Source organism: Impatiens glandulifera, chromosome 1 (assembly GCF_907164915.1).
Source record: "Impatiens glandulifera chromosome 1, dImpGla2.1, whole genome shotgun sequence".
Classification (NCBI taxonomy): Eukaryota; Viridiplantae; Streptophyta; class Magnoliopsida; order Ericales; family Balsaminaceae; genus Impatiens; species Impatiens glandulifera.
In genome coordinates, this window is record NC_061862.1 from 10,429,460 (window position 1) to 10,450,381 (window position 20,922).

The window sequence follows — 20,922 nt, forward strand, 5'->3', positions numbered from 1 at the left end:
TAATGCATTTAACAGAGTTAATAGGACAATACAGTTAACAGAAATAACAGGACAAAATAATTCATATAACATTACATTGCAATTCATGAAACATGACATTGCAGCTCATGTATCATGACATTGGAGTTCATTACAGTTCATTACAGAATGCATTTAACAGAGTTAATAAGACAATACAGTTAACAGAAATAACATGACAAAATAATTCATATAACATTACATTGCAAATCATGAAACATGACATTGCAGCTCATGTAGCATGACATTGGAGTTTATTATAGTTCATTATAGTTCATAAACATGAAATTGCATAAATAAAACATAATGTAGTTAACAAAATCAACTAGACAATGCAGTTAACTGTTATTCGTTTGTTACCTTCGTTCTTCTTCTTCATTCTGTTTATTCTTCTTCTTCACTTCGTTCTTCTTCTTCACTGTTTTCATCTCAATCATTGTATTCGTCTTTTTTGCTTCGTTCTTCTTAGAAGCATCATATATAACCGAATGTACTAAAGTAAAAAATGATGAAGAAGTTATCATTTTGTGTTGAACGAAGAACGCGAGCAGACGATGGATTTTCTCTGATGATTAATGTTAGGGTTTTCTCTGAAGAACGCGAGCAGACGATGAAAATTGCTAGGATTCGAAAGCAGATGGATTTGAGAAAGAGAGAGAAATATGTGAATGTCTTGGAAGATGTTGAAGATGGTTGAATTAATCAATTGCGTTTGTAAATCGCTAGAATTGCAGATGAACTTAAGAGAGAGAGAAACCTAAAATGTTTGGGAAGATGAAAAAAATTGCAGATGAACTTGAGAGAGAGAAAACCTAAAATGTTTGCTAAGATGAAAATGGCAAATGGAAGGTGAAAGGGCGGGCTTCTGAGTTTTTGGGGTTTTAGATTTTTTTTTTTTTATTATTGGGCCTACGTGGCCTGCCACGTAGACATTCGCTGGGAGAATCGCTCTTCCATTAGCTGCTGTCTGTATCATTTCTCTTTATTTAATTAATCTCTTCTATCTCAATCATCTAATTGAAATATATTATATAAATATTAAATAGAATAATATATATATTTTATTTTTATTTAAATTTATAAATATAATATATATAATTAAAATTAATAAATATAATATATAATTAAAACTAAATACACTAAATAAATATAATAGTTAAAATAACACATAACTAGACATTTAGTGGCATTTGGGTTAAATTCGGACGGATTTCTCTCCCTCTCTTCAACCCAATTTTGATTTATTATTAAAATAATGCTCCTGCAATTTTAATGTTCCTGCAATTTCATTGGTCCGCAACTGGGGAACACTGAAATCGGGAGCAGAAAATCCGGCTTGGTTTTCTCTAAGGTATTTTTTTCCTGTCTGTCTTACATTCTGTTTTGCATGGGAACAAGATTGATTTTTTATGTTCCGTTGGCAGCAAGGTACACTGTCCGTTCTTTTGGAATCAGGCGTAATGAAAAGATTGCCTGTTACGTTACTGTCAGAGATGAAAAGGCAATGCAACTCTTGGAGAGTGGTTTGAAGTGAAAAGGCAATGCAACTCTTGGAGAGTGGTTTGAAGGTTAAGGAGTATGAACTTTTGAGAAGGAACTTCAGTGATACTGGTTGCTTTGGTTTTGGTATTCAAGAACACATTGATCTTGGAATCAAGTAAGTTCAAATTTGATGATCTAGTTATTCCTCTTTATAAGTGGATTGGCTTTTGTTCAAAATTGTTACAATCTGGAATTGTTGTGTTTTCCCAGGTATTTTTGGTATGATCCTTCAACCGGTATCTATGGTATGGATTTCTATGTTGTCCTTGAACAACCTGGATATCGTGTTGGTAGAAGACGCAGGTGCAAGTCTCGTGTTGGAATCCAACACAGGGTTACAAAGGAGGATTCAATGAAGTGGTTCCAAGTCAAATATGAAGGTGTCATTCTCAACAAGGCTCATAACGTTGGTAATTAGCTTACAAGATTTGGTTTTTCTTGAGATTGATATCTGTCAAGATTTTGAAAGAAGTTGGGTCTTTTATTCTTCTTTAAGACTTGGATTAAAGAAGTTTATAGGTTCCAATGAAGGAAAACCCTAATTATGTGTTATTTATTTGCTAGTAATGTTTCATCCCAACCAATACCGATTCCTCCATGGCTCTAACAAGTGCAATCAGCTCAAATGCATCGATTTGCAGCGTCTGGTTATTGTTATCACGAGTGTGCAATTGCTCATTTCTCTTCTCGTAGATCACAGCCCGACAATAATGACATTTTCCATTGCTCTTCATCCATGGTAAGATGCAATCCTCGTGAAACATGACTACACGGAGTTGTCATCACAGTCTCGTAAGGCTTGAAATCCTTCAAGCAAACCACACACGAGCTCTTTCCATCGTCTTCTTCCTGGAAGGTTGATGTTGCATCCTTCTTGTAAAACGAGTTCAATCTTGTTGTGAGCGATCTCACTGAGGTCTTAGGATAGTAGATTTCTTTCTCGAGCTTGCCCAACATCGCCTTCTGTTCCTCCCTGTCTGTTCTTCTTGTTTGGTCTTCCTGTCTTGGAATTGAAACTTCTTGCCGGGTTCTTTTAGGCGGCTGCATAATTAACTTTGGATGGCTGGTTCCTATGTGATCATTTAACATGGGTGTGTATCTGTTGGTTACAAAACAAATGGTCAGAATTAACAATGTACAGAACAACATGGATAGAAAGCAAATTAACAAACCTGGGTAAGATCAAAGGACCTGGTCCTCTCCTTTCCTGGATCAATACCATTCCACCATAACTCTGCAATAACACACCAAATAAGCCACTAAAAATCCATGTTAAAGAAGAAATGCCCAATTTACATACCAGGAAATATTTCAGACTCGGTTTGTTGGTTGGTGGTGCAGAATGACATAAAACTGATTCATGAGATAGAAGATGTTCTTGGGGAAAAAATGGACAAGTTTGAATGCAAGGAAAATGAGGTGAATGCTCATATAACCAAGTAAAGACTATACTTTTCTAAAACATAGGATCACGATCTTGATTATAGTGTGATTTTTGCAGCTTTATTTTGTATAAAGTGTTTTTTCTCGATCAATCATGATCCACCTGAAAAGGGTGTATCACAAACAGTTAATTCCTTTTTGTACAATATATTTGCTTGTAGGTTTTCAAGGCAAAAAGGGTTGTGACAAATGACAATGAAGATGATGGATTTGAAGATAAAGCAAAAGCACGTAATTAAAGAACAGAATCTAAGGAATGCAAGAAGGAAAAGGGCTGCTGCTGTAGACTAAGTAACCGCTTCAACTTTAGCTTGTGTTTTTTGTTTAGGTTTCTTTGGTTGTTGGACACAACAACAAAAACAAACAGTCTTGTTTTGATTGTAAATTTTAATACCCAAATGTAGACATTTGTATAAAACTTGATGAAGTCGTCATTACCAATTTACTATGGCATGAAGTAGATTATCATTTTTTTATATATCAGAAGGTAGAGTCAATACATGAAAAACAAAGTTACTCAAGTATAATAAAAATCTCATCAGTCATAAGTATAAACTAAGGTCAGCCTTAAAATTGGATGAATATTGTTTGTAACATTAGAGATGAAATCATTTACTTATCTTGGAAAAATAACTCATTTGGACAAGGAGGCTTTGGGCATTAAGATGAGATTTTTATTTCAATAAAGTTATTGGTTCCATTGAATTCCTTAATGGTTCCAATAAAAAAAATGATTGGATAAAATGTAAGCCAATTTGTGTATATAGAACTTGTTCAACAGCTCATGTTATCAGCTTGTATAAGACAACAACTAAGAAGAGGAAGTTAGGATCTCCAAAATCTTCTAAATAATTTTTTTTTTTCATTTGATTGAATTTTTTTATTTGTCTTCTAAGAAAAAAATAATAATTAAAAGGGTCAGACTCAAAGATTAAGTATTTTTGGTTTTTCTTCTGTTGGTAATAATAAACACTTAGAGCTCGTTTGATGAAAGTTTTTTTTTTTTTTTTTTTATAAAACCTAGTTTTTATCTTAAAACTCAAACATCTTATCAACCATAAAATCAAATAATTTTATCATTAAAATATCAAAAATACCCTCTAATTTTATCCTCTCTCTAAACTATCATTTTTCACTTACACCATATCATCTAAAGTCAAAAGGTAAATTAGTCTTTAAATTTTATAAACCAGTTTTTTTCTAATTTTTACCAAACAAGATTTTTAGGATAAAATTCAGGTAAAACCTAAAAACCTTTTCTTCAAACAAACCCTTGTTTGATGTTGGGTTATTTGAAATTTAGATAAAAAAAAATTGTTTTTAAGGGTTACCATCACTTTAAATCATGTTGAATTTTTATAATGATTTTTATATTTAAATTTTATAAAATAAAATATTTTAATGAATAAATTGAGTAATTCAATATTTAAAAGTAAATACAACCTAACAAATTTAATTTTGTTAAAATATATATATAAAAAAAGGACCAACATCCAACTAGCTCTTATTGTCTTCTTCGTCTTGATGCTGATGAGAGTTGATTTAAAAAAATTATATTGTTTACTTTTAAATTGATCAAAATAATAAAATTCAGCTAGAATCTGAGGGAGGATTGGATTGAATTTCTTGAGATAATAAATTAAATAGAGGCTATTTAAAAATTGATATTTTATGATAATAGTGTCATAATTATAATTTTAATTAAAAGATAAATTTAGAAATTTAATATTAAAAGTGATTTAATTTTTATTTAGCATATGATTTTTAAATAATAATTTATATGATTTTTTATATAATAATTTAATTTATATAATATTATAAATGTCATTTGATATTTTATAATTATTATATACATTATTAACTAATTAGAATAAAAGTGAAAAGTTTGACTAAAACTGATAAATTAATATTTTAAATTTGAAATAAAAGTAGAATAATGACACTGAAAATTGTGCTATTTTTTTATTTTAAAATTTATGATATTAATTATTATTATAATTTTTAATTTATTTTTGATAGATAATGATTAAATTTTTATAATTGTAATTTAAATTTGTACTTATTTGAAAATAGAATAAAATATGAGTTATATATTATATATATATATATATATAATTAAATATAAAAACAATAATAAATAATACTAAAATGAAATTATCCTTATAAAATAATTACATAAATTTATTTGTTTGATATATATTGAATTATAAATATAAATTTACTTGACGCAAAATAGCATAAAATTATAAAATTTAAATAATTTATGAACTCTTAAAATTATAAAATTTTAAGATTATAAATTAAAATTTATAAAATTAATTATTTAAAATTTTACATAAATTAGATTGATTATTCTTATTTAAAATCATAAAATTTAATATTTTAAAAATTAAATCAAAATTTTATCTAAATTGGTTCGGATTAAATTATGAATCATAAAATCTTATATGAAAAAGGCTCAATATTATTTATATCATAAAATAAATCTACAAATGTAATAAAATAAAATGAAAAAAATAATGGAGTAAAAGAATATATTAGTCTTTGTTTTTCTTTTTCATCTAAATAAATTTGTTATTTTTGTCATTTTCATTCTTCTAGCAGTTTGCAGATGTGGAATCCAGCTGTATGATGTCTCAAAACCGTGTTTTTTGGAACTTTTTTTCATTCTTTAAAGTTTAATTAATCAAATCATGACTCATATATTGCAGTCAAATCAATAAGTAATTTTAATATATTAAAGTCGCATTCTTAAAATTGTCTCTGACTTAGCTCATAATTTCAAATAAGTTATAATAATTTAATATAATAATTTCAAAGAATAATTTACAATAAATAAAATCGAACATGCATGAGCAAATAATTAAACAAACTCAGCATTAATTATTCAAATAAGGTAAATATTATCAACTTTACATGACAAATAAGTTAAATCAAACTAGTCCTTAATAAAAAAAAAACAAAAAAAAAAAAAAAACAAAAAAACACTTTCCCTAAACTATTAAAATGAAGAATAAAGATAGTGAGAGTAACACTACGGAAGCGACTCCCACCTGACAATCACACGTAAAAAATAAGCAACGGTGAAAAAAAAATTTTCATATAAAAAGCTATATAGAAAGTAATGTTCGAGAGCATTTTGTCCTGTCATATGTTCAGGAGCATCGTCATGTTTGGGAGCATTATGTCCCGAACATGACCATGTCCGGGACTATGACCATGTTCGGGACAATTCTGTCATGTTCGGGAGCATTCTTTTCCGAACCCCAAATATTGTTTTTTCTCTAACATTTTAGATGATAATTTTTTTTTTGTACCGTGGCTTATTTTATCTACCCTGGTTTATTGGAAATTTTGATGAAATAACCCTAAAAATGGTCTTAAATGCGTTGCGCAAATGACCACTTCAAAATATTCGGACGAAATTATCTCCGTCGCGTCACGCGAAGGACACGATCATTTTAGACTTTTCCCATTTTTTTCCTTCGCGAGACGATCCTGCCATTCGCGTTACGCGACGAGATAATTTCGTCATATTTTGAACGGATCATTTGCACCAACAACGCATTTAAGTGAATTTTTAAGGTCATTTCTCAAATTTTCCAGACTTTTTTTTTTTCTATCATTACTACTCTGAAATGAAATTGGATATGGTCCCATTATTAATTCAGACATAACGATGGGAAACTTTAAGCATCTTTTAAAGTTGAAGGGTCAATGTTTTATTTTGTATTTTTATTCTTGGTTTCACTTGTATAGCAGTGTGAGCTGGCGCCTTGCCGCAGCTCTATATACACATTACTTTTTTATCCTTTTATTATAGTTTAAAAACAATATATATTTAAATTAGGCAACATTTATTAATATAATATTCACGATTATCTCAACTAAAAAACTTTTTATAAATTAATATTTTGTCAGAAATTATGTAAATTTTTTATTTAATATTATAAGAAATGTGATTAAATTATTTGAAATATGATTAAGTGAAAAGTGTAGAATTTGTGTTAGAGAAACTTGTAAGCTTACATTTTTTTTAGGCAAATACAAATTATCAATAATAGGCTAGTATTATATGATTATCTAAATCTATATTGAAATGATTTATAAGATTTGTCCTAACACTAGCTAACTACAAAAGTCCAAATCATAATAATGCCACTTTTGACCATATTATATAAGTTTGGCATTTCCTTATTGCTTAAAATTAAGTTTGAGATTAACTTAACTGATTATAATTTGAAAACACTAATTATCTTGGATAGATGAATGGGTGCATAATCTTTACCACATATGTATTAAAAATAATTTTTTTTAGAACGTTAGGTTCTACTTCTTATTTGGAGTGCGGTTAATTCCTGTAGGTTATGTACACCTGCTAATCTACTCAACTAATTTAACCAGACGAGCAAAACGACAAATTTTGACAAGCTCGAACCCAGGACCTTAAAGAGGCCAGAGACGGTATCCATTCATATTATAAACAAACTGAATATTCTAGGATGAATTGAGGTTATTTATTGGGTTCATTGAGATTTTGAACATCTCTTTCAAACCATATAACTTATGGCTCCTTAAGGTTAAAATTATACAAAAATAAAGTTTTATCGGAATGATTTCAAACTTCAATAATTAATATTTTATTTATAAATGTAACATAACTAATAAGTTAACTAAGTTTAAAATCGTTAACAAAACATAATTTTATATAACGAGTTTCAAATTATACCGTTTAAAAAGAAAATGTTAAAAATCTCAATTGTTTCAGATAAGGAGTTTTAGTTTCAAATTTGGCATTTATAAAGATACCTCAATTCTAAATACTTAAAATCTTATAACAATACTTAAAATCCAATCGCTGCGTTTTGAGATTTTGAGGCGATTTAATTGTTTTCATCGCGCGTTTTTTTGAAGAATCAAACTCCCATGGCTATCTATATAGATTCATACTAGTTTCTCTTCAATCTTCGTCAGTCCTCTCTCTCTCTCTTATCATTGCTCTGTAATATGATGTTATGATGTTCATTCTTTGTGTACGTAAATACATCATACCATTTCATTGAAGTAGAACTACGAGTGATCGAGCCGAAATTGGATATTTCTTCAAATGGAAATTTCCATAACTAGATGGAGATTGCCGCCATTTCTATATGTTATTTGCACTTGTCTGCCTTTATTTCTCTTCTCAACTGTTTCCGTATTTGCGGCCAATCCAAAGCTTCACCCCTCTGAAGGTATCTTCTTCTTCTTTCATTCAATTTCCTTCATATTCTCTGTTTGGATCCGTGGAGGTAAATGTTTATTCAGGCATTCTAATGAATTAATCAGTTTTGCTTGTTTCTATTAGTTCAGCTTTACTAGATAGTTGATCCGATTGTGTAATCATGTTTAAACTATCTTAATCGAGTGATAACTGATAACCGAGCTGAAACGAATCGTGATTTTTAGTGAAGGCGCTGGCGGATATTGGAAAGGAATTGGGAAAGAAGGATTGGGATTTTGGAAAGGATCCTTGTAGTGGAGAAGGGAACTGGAGTCTTCCCATACTGAAGAAGGGTTTCGAGAGCTCTGTCACCTGCGATTGCACCTTCAATAACAATCTCACTTGCCATGTTGTAAGCATGTACTCCCTCTTTCTCTCTCTCTCTCTCTCTCTCTCTTTCTCAGCTTATTCTCTTCCTTTTCCATAGATTTACTTCGTCATGATTAATGGTTTCTGAAGCTTATCCAGTAAACTATCTTAGTTGATTTGAACTTTTTCTTTCATTGAGTTCCAAATTATTGAATTAAGTTAAGTTGAACCTTATACTATATATTAACAACAAGATTTGGGTATAGCAATTGAGAAATTCTCCTACTTGGACATTTATTTGAAAAAGTTAACTGAAGATTTGATTTACTAATTAGATCGAGGAGTTATTACTTGTCTGTCTGAGCGGTGGGTATTTTTCTATAGTCGCAGCCTTTCATATTCACTATTGAAATTTCTAGATTTACATTAATATTGGCATGACATCTTTGACTCAAAATGATTAGTCAACGTCGTCTACCAATCAGTAGTTGACCTGCTGACTTTTCACACCCATACACGGGATGAACCAGATAGCTGTCTTGATTACTGTATATTTACTGATGGGACCCATAAGTGTCCCCCTTTTTATCCTAGTAATATGATGGGCGAGTTACATTATCTGTATATGAATCGAATCTAGTTCATATTGTTGTTAATTCAAAATATATCCCAGATTCATTAACAAATTTAAAATAAGTTGTAAAATTTTCAAGTTTGAGCTCAGTCAAATAACAGTTTATCATGATTGATGCTGAATTATCTTCTATATTATTATTATTGCAGAGCCTTGAAGTCCCAAAACTTTACTGGTGAACTACCACCACAAATTTCCAGGCTTCGCCATCTTAAGAACTTGTAAGCCAATCTGTATGATGATGATGATGATAAAGTATATTGACTTATTAGCCTAAAATATTTAATGTGCTAATACGGTGGTGGACACTATTTCTTTTGTAGAGACCTGAGTCGCAACTACTTTCATGGTTCTGTTCCCATTCAATGGGCTACCATGCAATTGGTCGACGTGTATGTACATTGATTATACAATCTATTTCCCTTATGAGCATTATGTGATTATGTGATGTACACAACATACTGACTTCTCGTTTCAAAATGCAGCTCCTTGATGGGAAATCGGTTATCTGGTCCATTTCCAGTTGTACTCACCAAGATCACCACCCTCACAAATCTGTAAGCAGGATTATGTCACTTGAGTCAATATTCTAAGACGTTTCAGGAATCTTGGTTGAATCTGCATTGACATTGATTGATTAATGGTTTCAGGAGTATTGAATCAAACCTCTTCCAGGGAACTATTCCCACAGAGATTGGAAAGCTGGTCAATTTACAAAAGCTGTAATCTTGTTTCTGATGCTTTCCCTAATTATGGAAATATGGTTTCATGATACTAATACTATATATGTGTTCTGTCCTTTCAGTACTCTGACATCAAATTCATTTACTGGAGAATTGCCTGAGGCGCTTTCAAAGTTGACCAAACTTGTTGATATGTAAGCATTATATAAAGACTTTTACTCAGATTATAATTTATGACAACTAATTTTTTTTATTCCTCGATTACCAGGAGGATAAGTGACAATAACTTCACTGGAAGGATACCCAGTTTCATTTCAAACTGGACACATATACAGAAATTGTAAGTTTCCTCTTGAACATATTTATGGTGACAATTAAATGCAATATTTTACTTCCAGCACTCTTAACGGTACAATGTCTAAACATATCAAACCAAAATACTATTCTTGATAAGGATTTAGTTTCAGACACCATTTATCAAATTTTGATGCATGAATATTTGCATGGTGTTTGCGCAGGCACATTCAAGGCTGTCCAATGGAGGGACCCATTCCTTCCAGCATTTCTACGTTAACAAGTTTGACTGATCTGTAAGCCAATCTGAAATTTTCACTCTGTTCATTTATTTATGAGAAATATGAGTTTGTGCTCATTGACTCTGTCACTTGTGATTTTAGGCGGATCAGTGACTTAAAGGGAAAAGGTTTTACCTTTCCACCTCTAAGTAATTTGGATTCCTTGAAGACTCTGTGAGTTTCATTTTCTCTCATTTTCGCCAAGCTCGCTGTTTCCGTCTTTTACCAAAGTGTAACAAAAAAATACTTACAATTTTACAGAATACTGAGGAACTCTTTAATCCAAGGAGAGATACCTAAATTTGTTGGTGATCTTGTGAAACTGAAAACCTTGTAAGGAATTCTCTGTTTATCTTACCAAAGTTTTGTATCTGGTATTACTCATTGACTTTGTGTGTTAACATTGTTACTACTACTCATCAGGGACCTCAGTTTCAACAATTTGACTGGTGAAATTCCAGTTTCTTTTATCCAGCTAGGGAAAGTTGATTTTATGTAAGCTTATATAATCTGCATATTTGGTAATTGCTCCATTTCTACCCAGTTTGATAAAATATTAAATATATGTGCTTAGGTATTTGACAAGAAATAGGCTCACAGGCCCCATACCGTCATGGATGCTTTCAAGGAACTGGAACTTGTACGTTGATCTTTTATTATGTTATTTTTCATATGCTTTTATTCCAATGGATTCAACACCATTTATTGAGTTAACTAACACAGTTTACTTGTAAAAAGTAAAAAAAAAAAAAAAAAGGTTGAAAGGCCATTGACTACTTTTTATCTCTTTGTTATGCAGAGATGCATCTTACAACAGCTTCACTTGGGAAAGCTCAAGTCCAAATGAGTGCACACGAGCTAGTGTGTGAGTGCATCTGTTTCAGTTTCTGTTTTCTAAATGCCTAAATATTATCACAAAACACTTAAAGGATCATAACATTTTCAGGAACCTTGTAGAGAGTTACTCCTCGTCAGCAGATAGAGTGTGAGATCCCAGACCTTATATCATTCTTTAGAAATCCATATAACTTTCCCTGTTTAATACCCTATTTTAATATGTTTTATGTTTATTGCAGTAGAATTCACCCCTGCCTAAAGAGAAACTTCCCCTGCTCTTCCAAGAATAAACATCGTAAGTAACTCTTGAATGTCTACATTAGATACTTCACTAATAGGTTGCTAATAGGTTTGGGATTTCCCGTTTCTTTTATAGATTATTCTATGCACATCAACTGCGGTGGCAAGGAAGTTAATGTAAATAGCACTAAATACGAAGCTGATTCTGAGCCAAGGGGCGCTTCCACATTGTACTATGCGGCACAGAACTGGGCATTTAGTAGTACTGGGAACTTCATGGATAATGATGCAGATGCAGATTATTATACTGTGACAAACACTTCTACGATGGTTAATGTCACTGAATCAGAACTGCAACTTTATACAACAGCTCGCAGATCACCCCTCTCTCTCACCTACTATGGACTCTGTCTTGGTAATGGAAATTACTCTGTCAAACTCCATTTTGCTGAGCTTCAATTTACAAGTGATAAAACATTTACCAGCCTTGGTAAGAGAGTTTTTGACGTTTACATCCAGGTACATACTAAACTAATAAGACAGTTGGATTAACTGATGAGCTTCATATAATTTATTTACTTGTGACATTTAGGGGGAATTGGTATTAGAAGAATTTGACATTGTCCGCGAGGCTGGTGGAGCTGCTAAACCTATTATAAAGACTTTTGATACCCTAGTGACAAGCAACACCTTGAAGATACATTTTTACTGGGCTGGAAGAGGAACAACAGGAATCCCAGCAAGAGGAGTATATGGTCCTCTCATATCTGCTATATCTGTTGATCCTAGTAAGCCACTGCTGATAACTCTTGAGGGTTTTGTTTGAAAAAAATCAGCTCATTCAAGTATAAATATCTTTTGTTTTTTCTCTTGTGTTGAGGTTCCTTACATAAAAGTCTTCCATCACCTTTACTTGTGCAGACTTTGAACCTCCTTCCCCGCACAAGATTGATCCTGTTATGGTGGGTGGGGCTGTATCTGTGGGAGCATTTGTTACCATTATTGTCCTAGCTGTTCTTAGAAGAAAAGGCTATCTAGGAGGCAAAACAGCAGCTTACAAAGGTATTTGAGATAAGAGTTGGAAGTGATTAACTAATAAAGGCTTGTTTAGGAGAAGTTGATTTATTATGAAACTAATAGTCCAGTAATACTAATTATGTTAAAAAAAATGTAATATTTTGCATAAGATCACTCAATCACAAAGTCCGTCACTTATGATCATAAATAATAAACCACTTCTCCCTAAAACAAACTACTTCGAAGATGCTTCTGCTAACAAGCTCTTTAATCTTTTTGCATTTCACTTTTCAACAGAGCTTAGAGGCCTAGACCTGCAAACTGGAATTTTTACATTGAAACAGATGAAAGTAGCAACCAAGAATTTCGATGCAGTTAATAAAGTAGGGGAAGGTGGATTTGGTTCAGTTTACAAGGTAACAATCATCCGAATAGAAGTGCTTTTTATTCAGTGTTCTTGTTTTTCCTCTCCTCCCTTCTTTGCACAATCCCAAGCTATTAACATAATTTGGGAATCCAGTGCAAATTGTTTTAGTTATTTTTCTCTTGTGAGTTTGTTATGTTTTCTTTTACTAAATGCAGGGCACGTTATCAGATGGGACGATAATTGCAGTGAAGCAACTATCCTCAAAATCCAGGCAAGGAAACCAAGAATTCGTGAATGAAATCGGCATGATTTCTGCTTTACAACATCCGAACCTTGTAAAGCTGTATGGATGTTGTAACGAAGGGAACCAATTACTGTTGGTTTACGAATACATGGAAAACAATTGCCTCTCTCGCGCCCTCTTTGGTAAGCTTTTAAAAAAAAATCTATCCAAGCATGTGTATTCTCACGATAAAATCTTCTCTAGAATAATACCATACTTTCCCTTTTTTTCAACAGGCAAGGATCAAACTTGCAAGTCAAAATTAGACTGGCCTATCAGGCAGAAAATCTGTCTAGGCATAGCAAGGGGATTGCATTACCTACATGCAGAATCCAGACTGAAGATAGTGCACAGAGACATTAAAACCAGCAATGTGTTGCTTGACAAGAATTTCGATGCAAAAATATCTGATTTTGGCTTGGCTAAGCTTTATGAAGATGGTCATACTCACATCAGTACTCGGGTTGCAGGAACTATGTAAGTTCCCCTTTCTTCGTGAACTTCATTAACTAGGCCAAGTGAAGTGGTTATTTTCAAATAATCTTGATTGATGGTCCTTCACTTTCAGAGGTTACATGGCTCCTGAGTATGCAATGAGAGGATATTTAACAGAAAAGGCAGACGTTTACAGCTTTGGCGTAGTTGCTTTGGAGATTGTGAGTGGAAAAAGCAATGCAAACTTTAGACCAAGCGAAGAATTCGTGTATTTACTTGACTGGGTAAATAATTAAATCTCCATGACTCATCATTTATTTATTGTCACCTAAATTTTGTTTAAAAATAACATAACAGGCATACGTTCTGCAAGAAAGAGATTGTCTACTTGAGCTGGTTGATCCAGAATTGGGATCGGATTATTCGTCGGAGGAGGCAATGGTGATGCTGAACGTAGCTCTTTTATGCACGAACGCCTCTCCTACTTTGAGGCCTACGATGCATCAGGCTGTGAGCATGCTAGAGGGCCACACTGCAGTTCAGGATTTGCTATCTGACCCTGGATATGCAGCGGCTCATTCTAAGTATAAGGCTATAAGAAACCACTTCTGGCAGCACCCCAGCCATTCCCAGAGCATGTCGACTACTGGTCCTTATAATACCGATTCATCGCGCTCCAATATTGATGATGCTGATGTTGAAGAAGAGAATGGACAACTTCTAAGAGTTGATTCTGTTGAATGAAATAAGTTAGTTTTTGTCCAATTCCACTAAGTTAAGTTGGAGAACAATTAACTGTACATATGTTGTTATTGCATATCAATAATGTTAATACATTTCTTGTATTCTCAATCACAAGTCTAATAATATAAAAGTGTTTTCTAAAATATATGTATTTTTATTTGATTTTTTAAAAAATATATAGGGTTATTTATGATGATGATGTTTGAGAATTTTAATTTTAAAAAATATGTATCCACAAATTATTTAGAAAAATGTTATACCATTTTATGAGTTCACACTTAAGACATTTTTCTTTTCTTTTTTTAAACAATTTTTTTCTTTCTAATAGATGTATATTTGAATTAAACAAAATTATTTAATTATTTTATATATTGATCTATCACTTATCTAATTAAATTTATTATCCTCCAACAACCATAATACTAATATAATATTATTTTTCTTATTGCAAGACTGTTTAACTGATTTGATAGTATTTTTATTAAAAAATTGTGAAAATGAAAAATGAAGATTAATGAAGGTATTTGTTTTGTTTGATATAATATTATTTGGCCGAATGGTCAAATTCAAGTTCTTTGTTGGGTAAATTGGAATTTTGGACTTATTTATATCAAATTATATTTTGTCTTAAAGGTTTTCAACTTCAATAACTTTTTATTTTCTAGCATTTAAAATTAATAAATAAAAAATCGTGTCATTAATTTAAAATCAATAATGAGTTTTCTAAAATTCGACAGTCTAATCCCATCACCATAATTGAGGGATGGAAGTGCAAAAGAAGATGTCGATACAGAAGGTAGTTGTCAAGATGAATGGATCACTTATAAAAATAAAAGTCCGAAAAAGAAAAGTAAAAAATCAGCAATCGGACTCAAAGAAACCTTCGCAAAGCGGTCAGTAAAATAAAGAATAAGGTCTCGTTTGATCTTTGGGTTATTGGGATAAAACCCAGATTTTATCCCAAACCCCAACAACTCCATCACAACTCAAATCAATCATTTTATTAATTAAAATACCAAAATTACCCTTTAATTAAATTTAATATTATTTTTATTAATTACCTTAAATAAAAATTAAAACCCCATATAAATCTAACTATAACATATCATATTATTTATCATAACATTTAAATTTTAAATAATTCAAATAAATAATTAATTATACTAAAAAATAAAATTTATATATTTATCTAACAAATATTAATTAATTTATAAAAATATCTCATCTAAATTAAATATTTATAAACAAATTTATTCTAACTTTATTTTTTATATAAACTAACTATCAACCATAATTTTAAATAAATATATTAATTAATTTAAGTTCATATTTTTTCAATTTAATAAAATAAAAAAATATTAGAATGTAATTTAAAAAAAAAAATATTACAACTCTAACAATCTTATATAACACATCTATTATCAAAAAGTTTATTTGTATTGATATAATACAGGACATTCAAATAAAAAAAGTAATGACAATAAAATCTTAAACAACTCATATAAAATTATTATTTATTCATGTCTAATACAATCATACACTTTTTTAGAAAGCTCATCTCGAAATTGATCCATTTCATTACGAGGTAAAACATTAGGCGACAATAAAATATCATCGTCTACTAGTACTTCAGTATCATCGTTGGGGTTATCATCCACTATGACTTCTATATTATTCTTCCGAACAAAATTATGTAAACATGCAGTTGCTTGAATTATTTGAAGTTGTTTCTAAAGATTAAATCCACGTAATGATTTTCCGTTTGAGATAATTCGCCACTTATTTTTCCAAATTCCGAATGTCCTCTCTATGGTTGATCTGAGTGAAGAGTGTTGCATATTGAACATCTCTTTTCTCGTAGAAGGAAGTACTCCTCCGAAATGATGAGGATGATAATTTGTTCGAGGATATGGGGTTAAATACCCTATTTGATTTGAATACCCAAAATCAACTAGATAATATTTTCCTGTAACAAATTAATAATTAGTTATAGTACTATTTACAATAAACCTGATATGTGTTTAATTAACGTACCCGAGAGTGGATGTGGAAAAAGATATTGAGGAGTATGTCGTGTTATATCAAGCACCGTTGAGTCGTGCATTGATCCTTCTGCACCAGACACAAAATAAGTGAACATTAGATCATGGTTACATATTTCTATTACGTTAGTGGTTGTGTGCCCCGATCGTCCACGCCAACAATACGAATTTTCTACTTTAGGATACACTTCCACGTGAGTACCATCTATAGCACCAATGCAATTCTGCACATATGACAACATAAATTAGATAATTTCTTACATAAGACAACACATATAAAATTAAAAAAATAAATTGAAACCTTAAATATTTGACGTAATGGTGTTGTTGTAAACTTTGGATGTATAATATTTTGATCAATCGGTTGTATCTCAGCAATACTTAGTCGATGAAGGGACTTTAGTACCATTGAAACGTATCGAGATACTGTTTGTTTAGAGCGATCAAATTTTATTCCCACACAAGACATACTATGACCATGTGCTAAATATTGTAAGGTCATCACCACTTGTTCCTCAACTCGAATTGAAGATCGTAAGATAGGCAACCCATACACTTGTACAAGTTGCTCTATATGTAGTCTAAGACAATGAGTCTCCATTCTAATCATGTTTAGACATTTCTCATTGTCAAACATTATCACTTGTACAAGTTCCATACCTCGAGTAGAAGGATCCTTCATTGGGCGTGTTAATGAATAATTGAACGTGTCTCCCAATATCTCCATCAATAATGTTAAGAAATATAGATCATATTCGTCTAACTCTGGTGGTAAATTAGAATGATCCATTTTTTCCTGCAATGTAATGAAATCTAAAAATTAAACTATATAATTATAAAATACATTCATAGATTAACATATATTAATAACAATAATAATATATTAATTATAAAGGTGACACATAATTAAACAAAGTACTTAAATATCTTAAAAAAACTCATACATAATTAATACGATAGTGGTTAAATAACAAATACAACAGATCAATAATTCGGTGGTGGTGGATAAGGATAATATGGTAGAATATTAAGGTCACAGAGTTGATGACTTGGGAGATCTTTACTCATTGTTCCTGGACGAATATGCTTATTTTCATCAACTATGAACCGAAGATAGTCTAATTGTTCTTCTTGATCATTAATTGCCAAGAAACTAACCATTAAATCTGGAAGGGCACTGAAAACATTCACTCCAACCCTGTAGAGCTCTGATCTGCTACTAATTTTGTGTACTTTAAGCATTGTGTCTATACACTTCTTTATAGAAGGTTGAGACCCCACCGATGGATTTACAGAACCGTGTGCAAACTGCATACTATCATTCGTGTGTTCATACGGTTCCGATATATTCATGTAGTCAGATTTCTCTTTGTGCTTATCTTTCTCTTGAAAGAACATAGAAATTATTTTTTTGCAAGGAGATAACCATGCGTTCTCTTTTTTTGGGTGCATTGAATGAACTTGCTTTTCGTTTGCTCCCTGAACTGTCATAATTAGATTTTGTACCTTGGCTCTGGTTACCAACAAGTGGGTCATGAAAACCTTCATCAATGGTTTTATCAGAATCGCCAGACCCCTCGTCTATATTTAATGCATGTTCCATATTTTCATCAGTAGCAGCACGATGAGCCCCAAATTTTTTTTCCAATAAGTCATAATCTGCTATTTGTTTGTTTTTTAATTGTAATAGCCCTTTCCAATTCTAAAAAAATATTCCAATAAAATTAGAATCCAATAAAAATTTATTGTGGATTGACTTTTTAATTTCAATTGAAATATTATTACCTTATGTTCTGCCCACCATTCGTCTGAGGCCGTAATCTCTTTTGTGTCGTTGTTAAATTCGATTCCAGTTGATTTTCTAGCCCGGCATATCAAGTTCCATAATTTTTTTTTATTTTTGAAGTGGTTTTTGAATTGTTCATTTGTGTGATAAATTCGAAATCTCTCCCAAAATCTTTCAGCCAATATTTCACATGTGGGTTTCCGAAGCCCTCCTTCTACAAGTTTTTTATTCTCTTTTTCAATGACTAATAGTTCAAGAAAGTAGGTTGCTCTTTCGGGACATGCTTCCCACTTCACAGTATTTGGAGCAATACCTTGCCACTTTTTGACAAACTCATTTTCCTAACTGAAGGGAAGTTATTATTATAAAATTCAGCAGGTAATATTATCTTCATATACTATCATATCTATTGTACCATATATACATCATTTATATAACTTAAATATTCTATCAAATAAATACACTGATACAATAGATACATGTATTATTCTTTTCTATAACTTAAATATTCTACCAAAACAATACACAGATTCATATTCTTTTATAAATTACTTCATTCATAAACTGTATTCATATTCTTTTATAAATTACTTTATTCATAGTAATTCGACATCAGTATAATTATATATAATAATGATAATTATAATTTCAATTATTATTATTTTTTAATTAGATCATTCACAAGAAGTAACTAATATATGTTTAAACAAAAAAATCTATTTTAACGGAAATCTTACTAATCAACATACAAAATGAAATGAAAAGTAGCACTAATCAGTATATGTTCAAACTAAAAATCTCTTTATTCAAAGAACGGTACTAAACCGCATACGAAATGAAAAGCAGTACTAATCAGTATACAAAATGAAAAGCATATGAGAACAGAACAGAAGATTAACCTGGAGTTGCAGTCGTTCACCTGGAATTAGGATGCGGCGAAGATCTTAGATTTTTTTTAAATGAGTTATTTCCAGGTAACTACAAAGTATCAATGATCAAGTTTATATAGGGTTGATGAATGATGAAAATTGATCATGAAGGATGAGAATGAATCTTACCTACTTCATATTCGCTGAAAATATTCGCTGAAAATATTCATTGATTTCTGATCAGATTCCTGATAAAGGTTGAGTTGAAGGAACTGATCAGGTTGAGTTGAAGGAACTGATCGGTTGAGTTGAAGGAACTGATCGGTTGAGTTGAAGGAACTTATTGGTTGAGTGAGTGAAAAAATCAGAGGAGAAAGGAAGATCAAATGAGTTAGAAGAGAATCTGAATCATATCTAATTCAGATAATGAGATCAAATGGAATCAGTGGAATTGATAATTGATTTGGGTTAGAGAGAGAATCTGAATTATTTGACATTTGATAGTGTATAAGTGGAAATGAGATTTGAGAAGAGCGGAGAGGATAAGATAAGATAGAAATAAATAAATAATTAGAAGGGTAAAATTGGAAGAAAAAAAACTTAGATTTTTACCTAATTTGGTCAAACATGGGTTTTTTAGAAGAAACCCAGATAATATCTTGATAACCCAAAGATCAAACGAGGCCTAAGAAAAATAAGATTAGAAAGAAGAAGACAAAAGATAATGGGAAAGAACTTCACGAGGGGTTAATGACCTAGTCAACAAAAGGACCCATCACACTTAGTGAATATTTCCCCAACGAATACTTAAGTGATGATATGTCAGAAGAGGATGATGAAATTCTTTCTTTTTCTTAAAATTATGTGGGGTCATAAACCTGCCACAAGAAAAAGAAAACGACCCACCTAGTATCGAGGGAACCCAAGAGCAAATGATGAATTAGACTATTTCAAACTCTTCTGGGAGTTGGTGGAAGCATAAACTTCTCTGGAAAGTCAAGAAATAGAATCCTAAAATTTTTATGACGACGATTCATTAGAAAGTGATGATTAAAATGAACACCATTCAAAATTGGACACTTATGATGGAGAAAGTCTTAATAGATACCACTTTTCGTGAGACGATTACTAAACATGTGATGTTATCACAATTGATATAGACGAAGGGAGGAAAGATGTGATAATCACACAAAATTTGACCAAGCAAGATCCCCTGTAAATGTGATAGCACTCAATCATGCTCAAATTCAGGTTTTTGTTACCTAAAAAGAGTCTAATGGAACCACAGAGGGAGATCATATCGAGAGCACAAATCATAAGCGCTTCTTACCCATGATCAAGTTCCCCCTTTCGGTAACAGGACTAAGAGCCCAGTCCAGGGACTAAAAGGGACTAATAAGATTGATCCGACCCTTCTCTTTTTCCCAGTCTCCCGCACCGGTATTGGTGGCTGAACCCCAACTGCTAGTGATGGGGCGGAGAAAAGAACTTCTCCCCGTTCCACATAACATGAAAAGATGGAGAAGAGACACACATCATAACCAAGCGTACCAAACCAGACGGGAGCCCCACATCCATAAGAGTGTGTGATGAAGTCCCAACGAAGGCGATCGAAAGCTTGATGAAGGTCCACCTTAAGTGTAATAATACCAGCCCCTCTATGTCGCCTCATATTGTGCACAATCTCCTGGGCCAAGAAACTTTTTTCAGTGATGTTCTTGCCGGACACAAAACTCGTCTACGTCTGTATTGGGCTAACAAATTTAACCATAAATGGCTTTAGTCGTTCAGTGACAACCTTGGTGATGATTTTATACAACACTGGGCACAGGCTA

At 31.7% G+C, this 20,922-nt stretch overlaps 2 protein-coding genes across 3 annotated transcripts; both read left to right on the forward strand.

Moving 5' to 3' along the window:
• The first annotated feature begins 1,441 nt into the window (after positions 1-1,441).
• On the forward strand, positions 1,442-2,052 carry LOC124920728 (60S ribosomal protein L11-1-like). The gene is made up of 2 exons (XM_047461280.1): positions 1,442-1,675; positions 1,780-2,052. The coding sequence occupies exons 1-2, from the start codon at positions 1,560-1,562 to the stop codon at positions 1,976-1,978; spliced, it is 315 nt and encodes a 104-aa protein (XP_047317236.1). The 5' UTR covers positions 1,442-1,559; the 3' UTR covers positions 1,979-2,052.
• A 5,937-nt stretch (positions 2,053-7,989) lies between these two features.
• LOC124919278 (probable LRR receptor-like serine/threonine-protein kinase At1g07650) lies at positions 7,990-14,536 on the forward strand. Of its 2 annotated transcripts, XM_047459488.1 has the most exons (24): positions 7,990-8,237; positions 8,452-8,626; positions 9,359-9,430; positions 9,533-9,601; positions 9,695-9,766; positions 9,860-9,931; positions 10,015-10,086; positions 10,161-10,232; positions 10,411-10,482; positions 10,570-10,641; positions 10,729-10,800; positions 10,891-10,962; positions 11,042-11,107; positions 11,267-11,332; positions 11,414-11,452; positions 11,544-11,599; positions 11,681-12,063; positions 12,137-12,332; positions 12,466-12,606; positions 12,859-12,977; positions 13,144-13,354; positions 13,448-13,688; positions 13,780-13,930; positions 14,004-14,536. In XM_047459488.1, exons 1-24 carry the CDS (start codon positions 8,111-8,113, stop codon positions 14,388-14,390), a joined length of 3,075 nt encoding a protein of 1,024 aa, XP_047315444.1. In that variant the 5' UTR covers positions 7,990-8,110; the 3' UTR covers positions 14,391-14,536. The 2 variants fall into 2 exon arrangements, with proteins under 2 accessions (XP_047315444.1, XP_047315445.1); XM_047459489.1 differs by lacking the exon at positions 7,990-8,237 and having other exon boundaries at positions 8,482-8,618.
• Positions 14,537-20,922: the final 6,386 nt, after the last annotated feature.

Coding starts and splice junctions, on each gene's coding strand:
- LOC124920728 (XM_047461280.1), top strand. CDS start 1,560: ATGCAACTCTTGGAGAGTGGTTTGAAGGTTAAGGAGTATGAACTTTTG. Junction 1,676..1,779: donor CACATTGATCTTGGAATCAA/GTAAGTTCAAAT, acceptor CAGGTATTTTTG/GTATGATCCTTCAACCGGTA.
- LOC124919278 (XM_047459488.1), top strand. CDS start 8,111: ATGGAAATTTCCATAACTAGATGGAGATTGCCGCCATTTCTATATGTT. Junction 10,233..10,410: donor TGGACACATATACAGAAATT/GTAAGTTTCCTC, acceptor GTGTTTGCGCAG/GCACATTCAAGGCTGTCCAA. Junction 13,355..13,447: donor CCTCTCTCGCGCCCTCTTTG/GTAAGCTTTTAA, acceptor TTTTTTCAACAG/GCAAGGATCAAACTTGCAAG.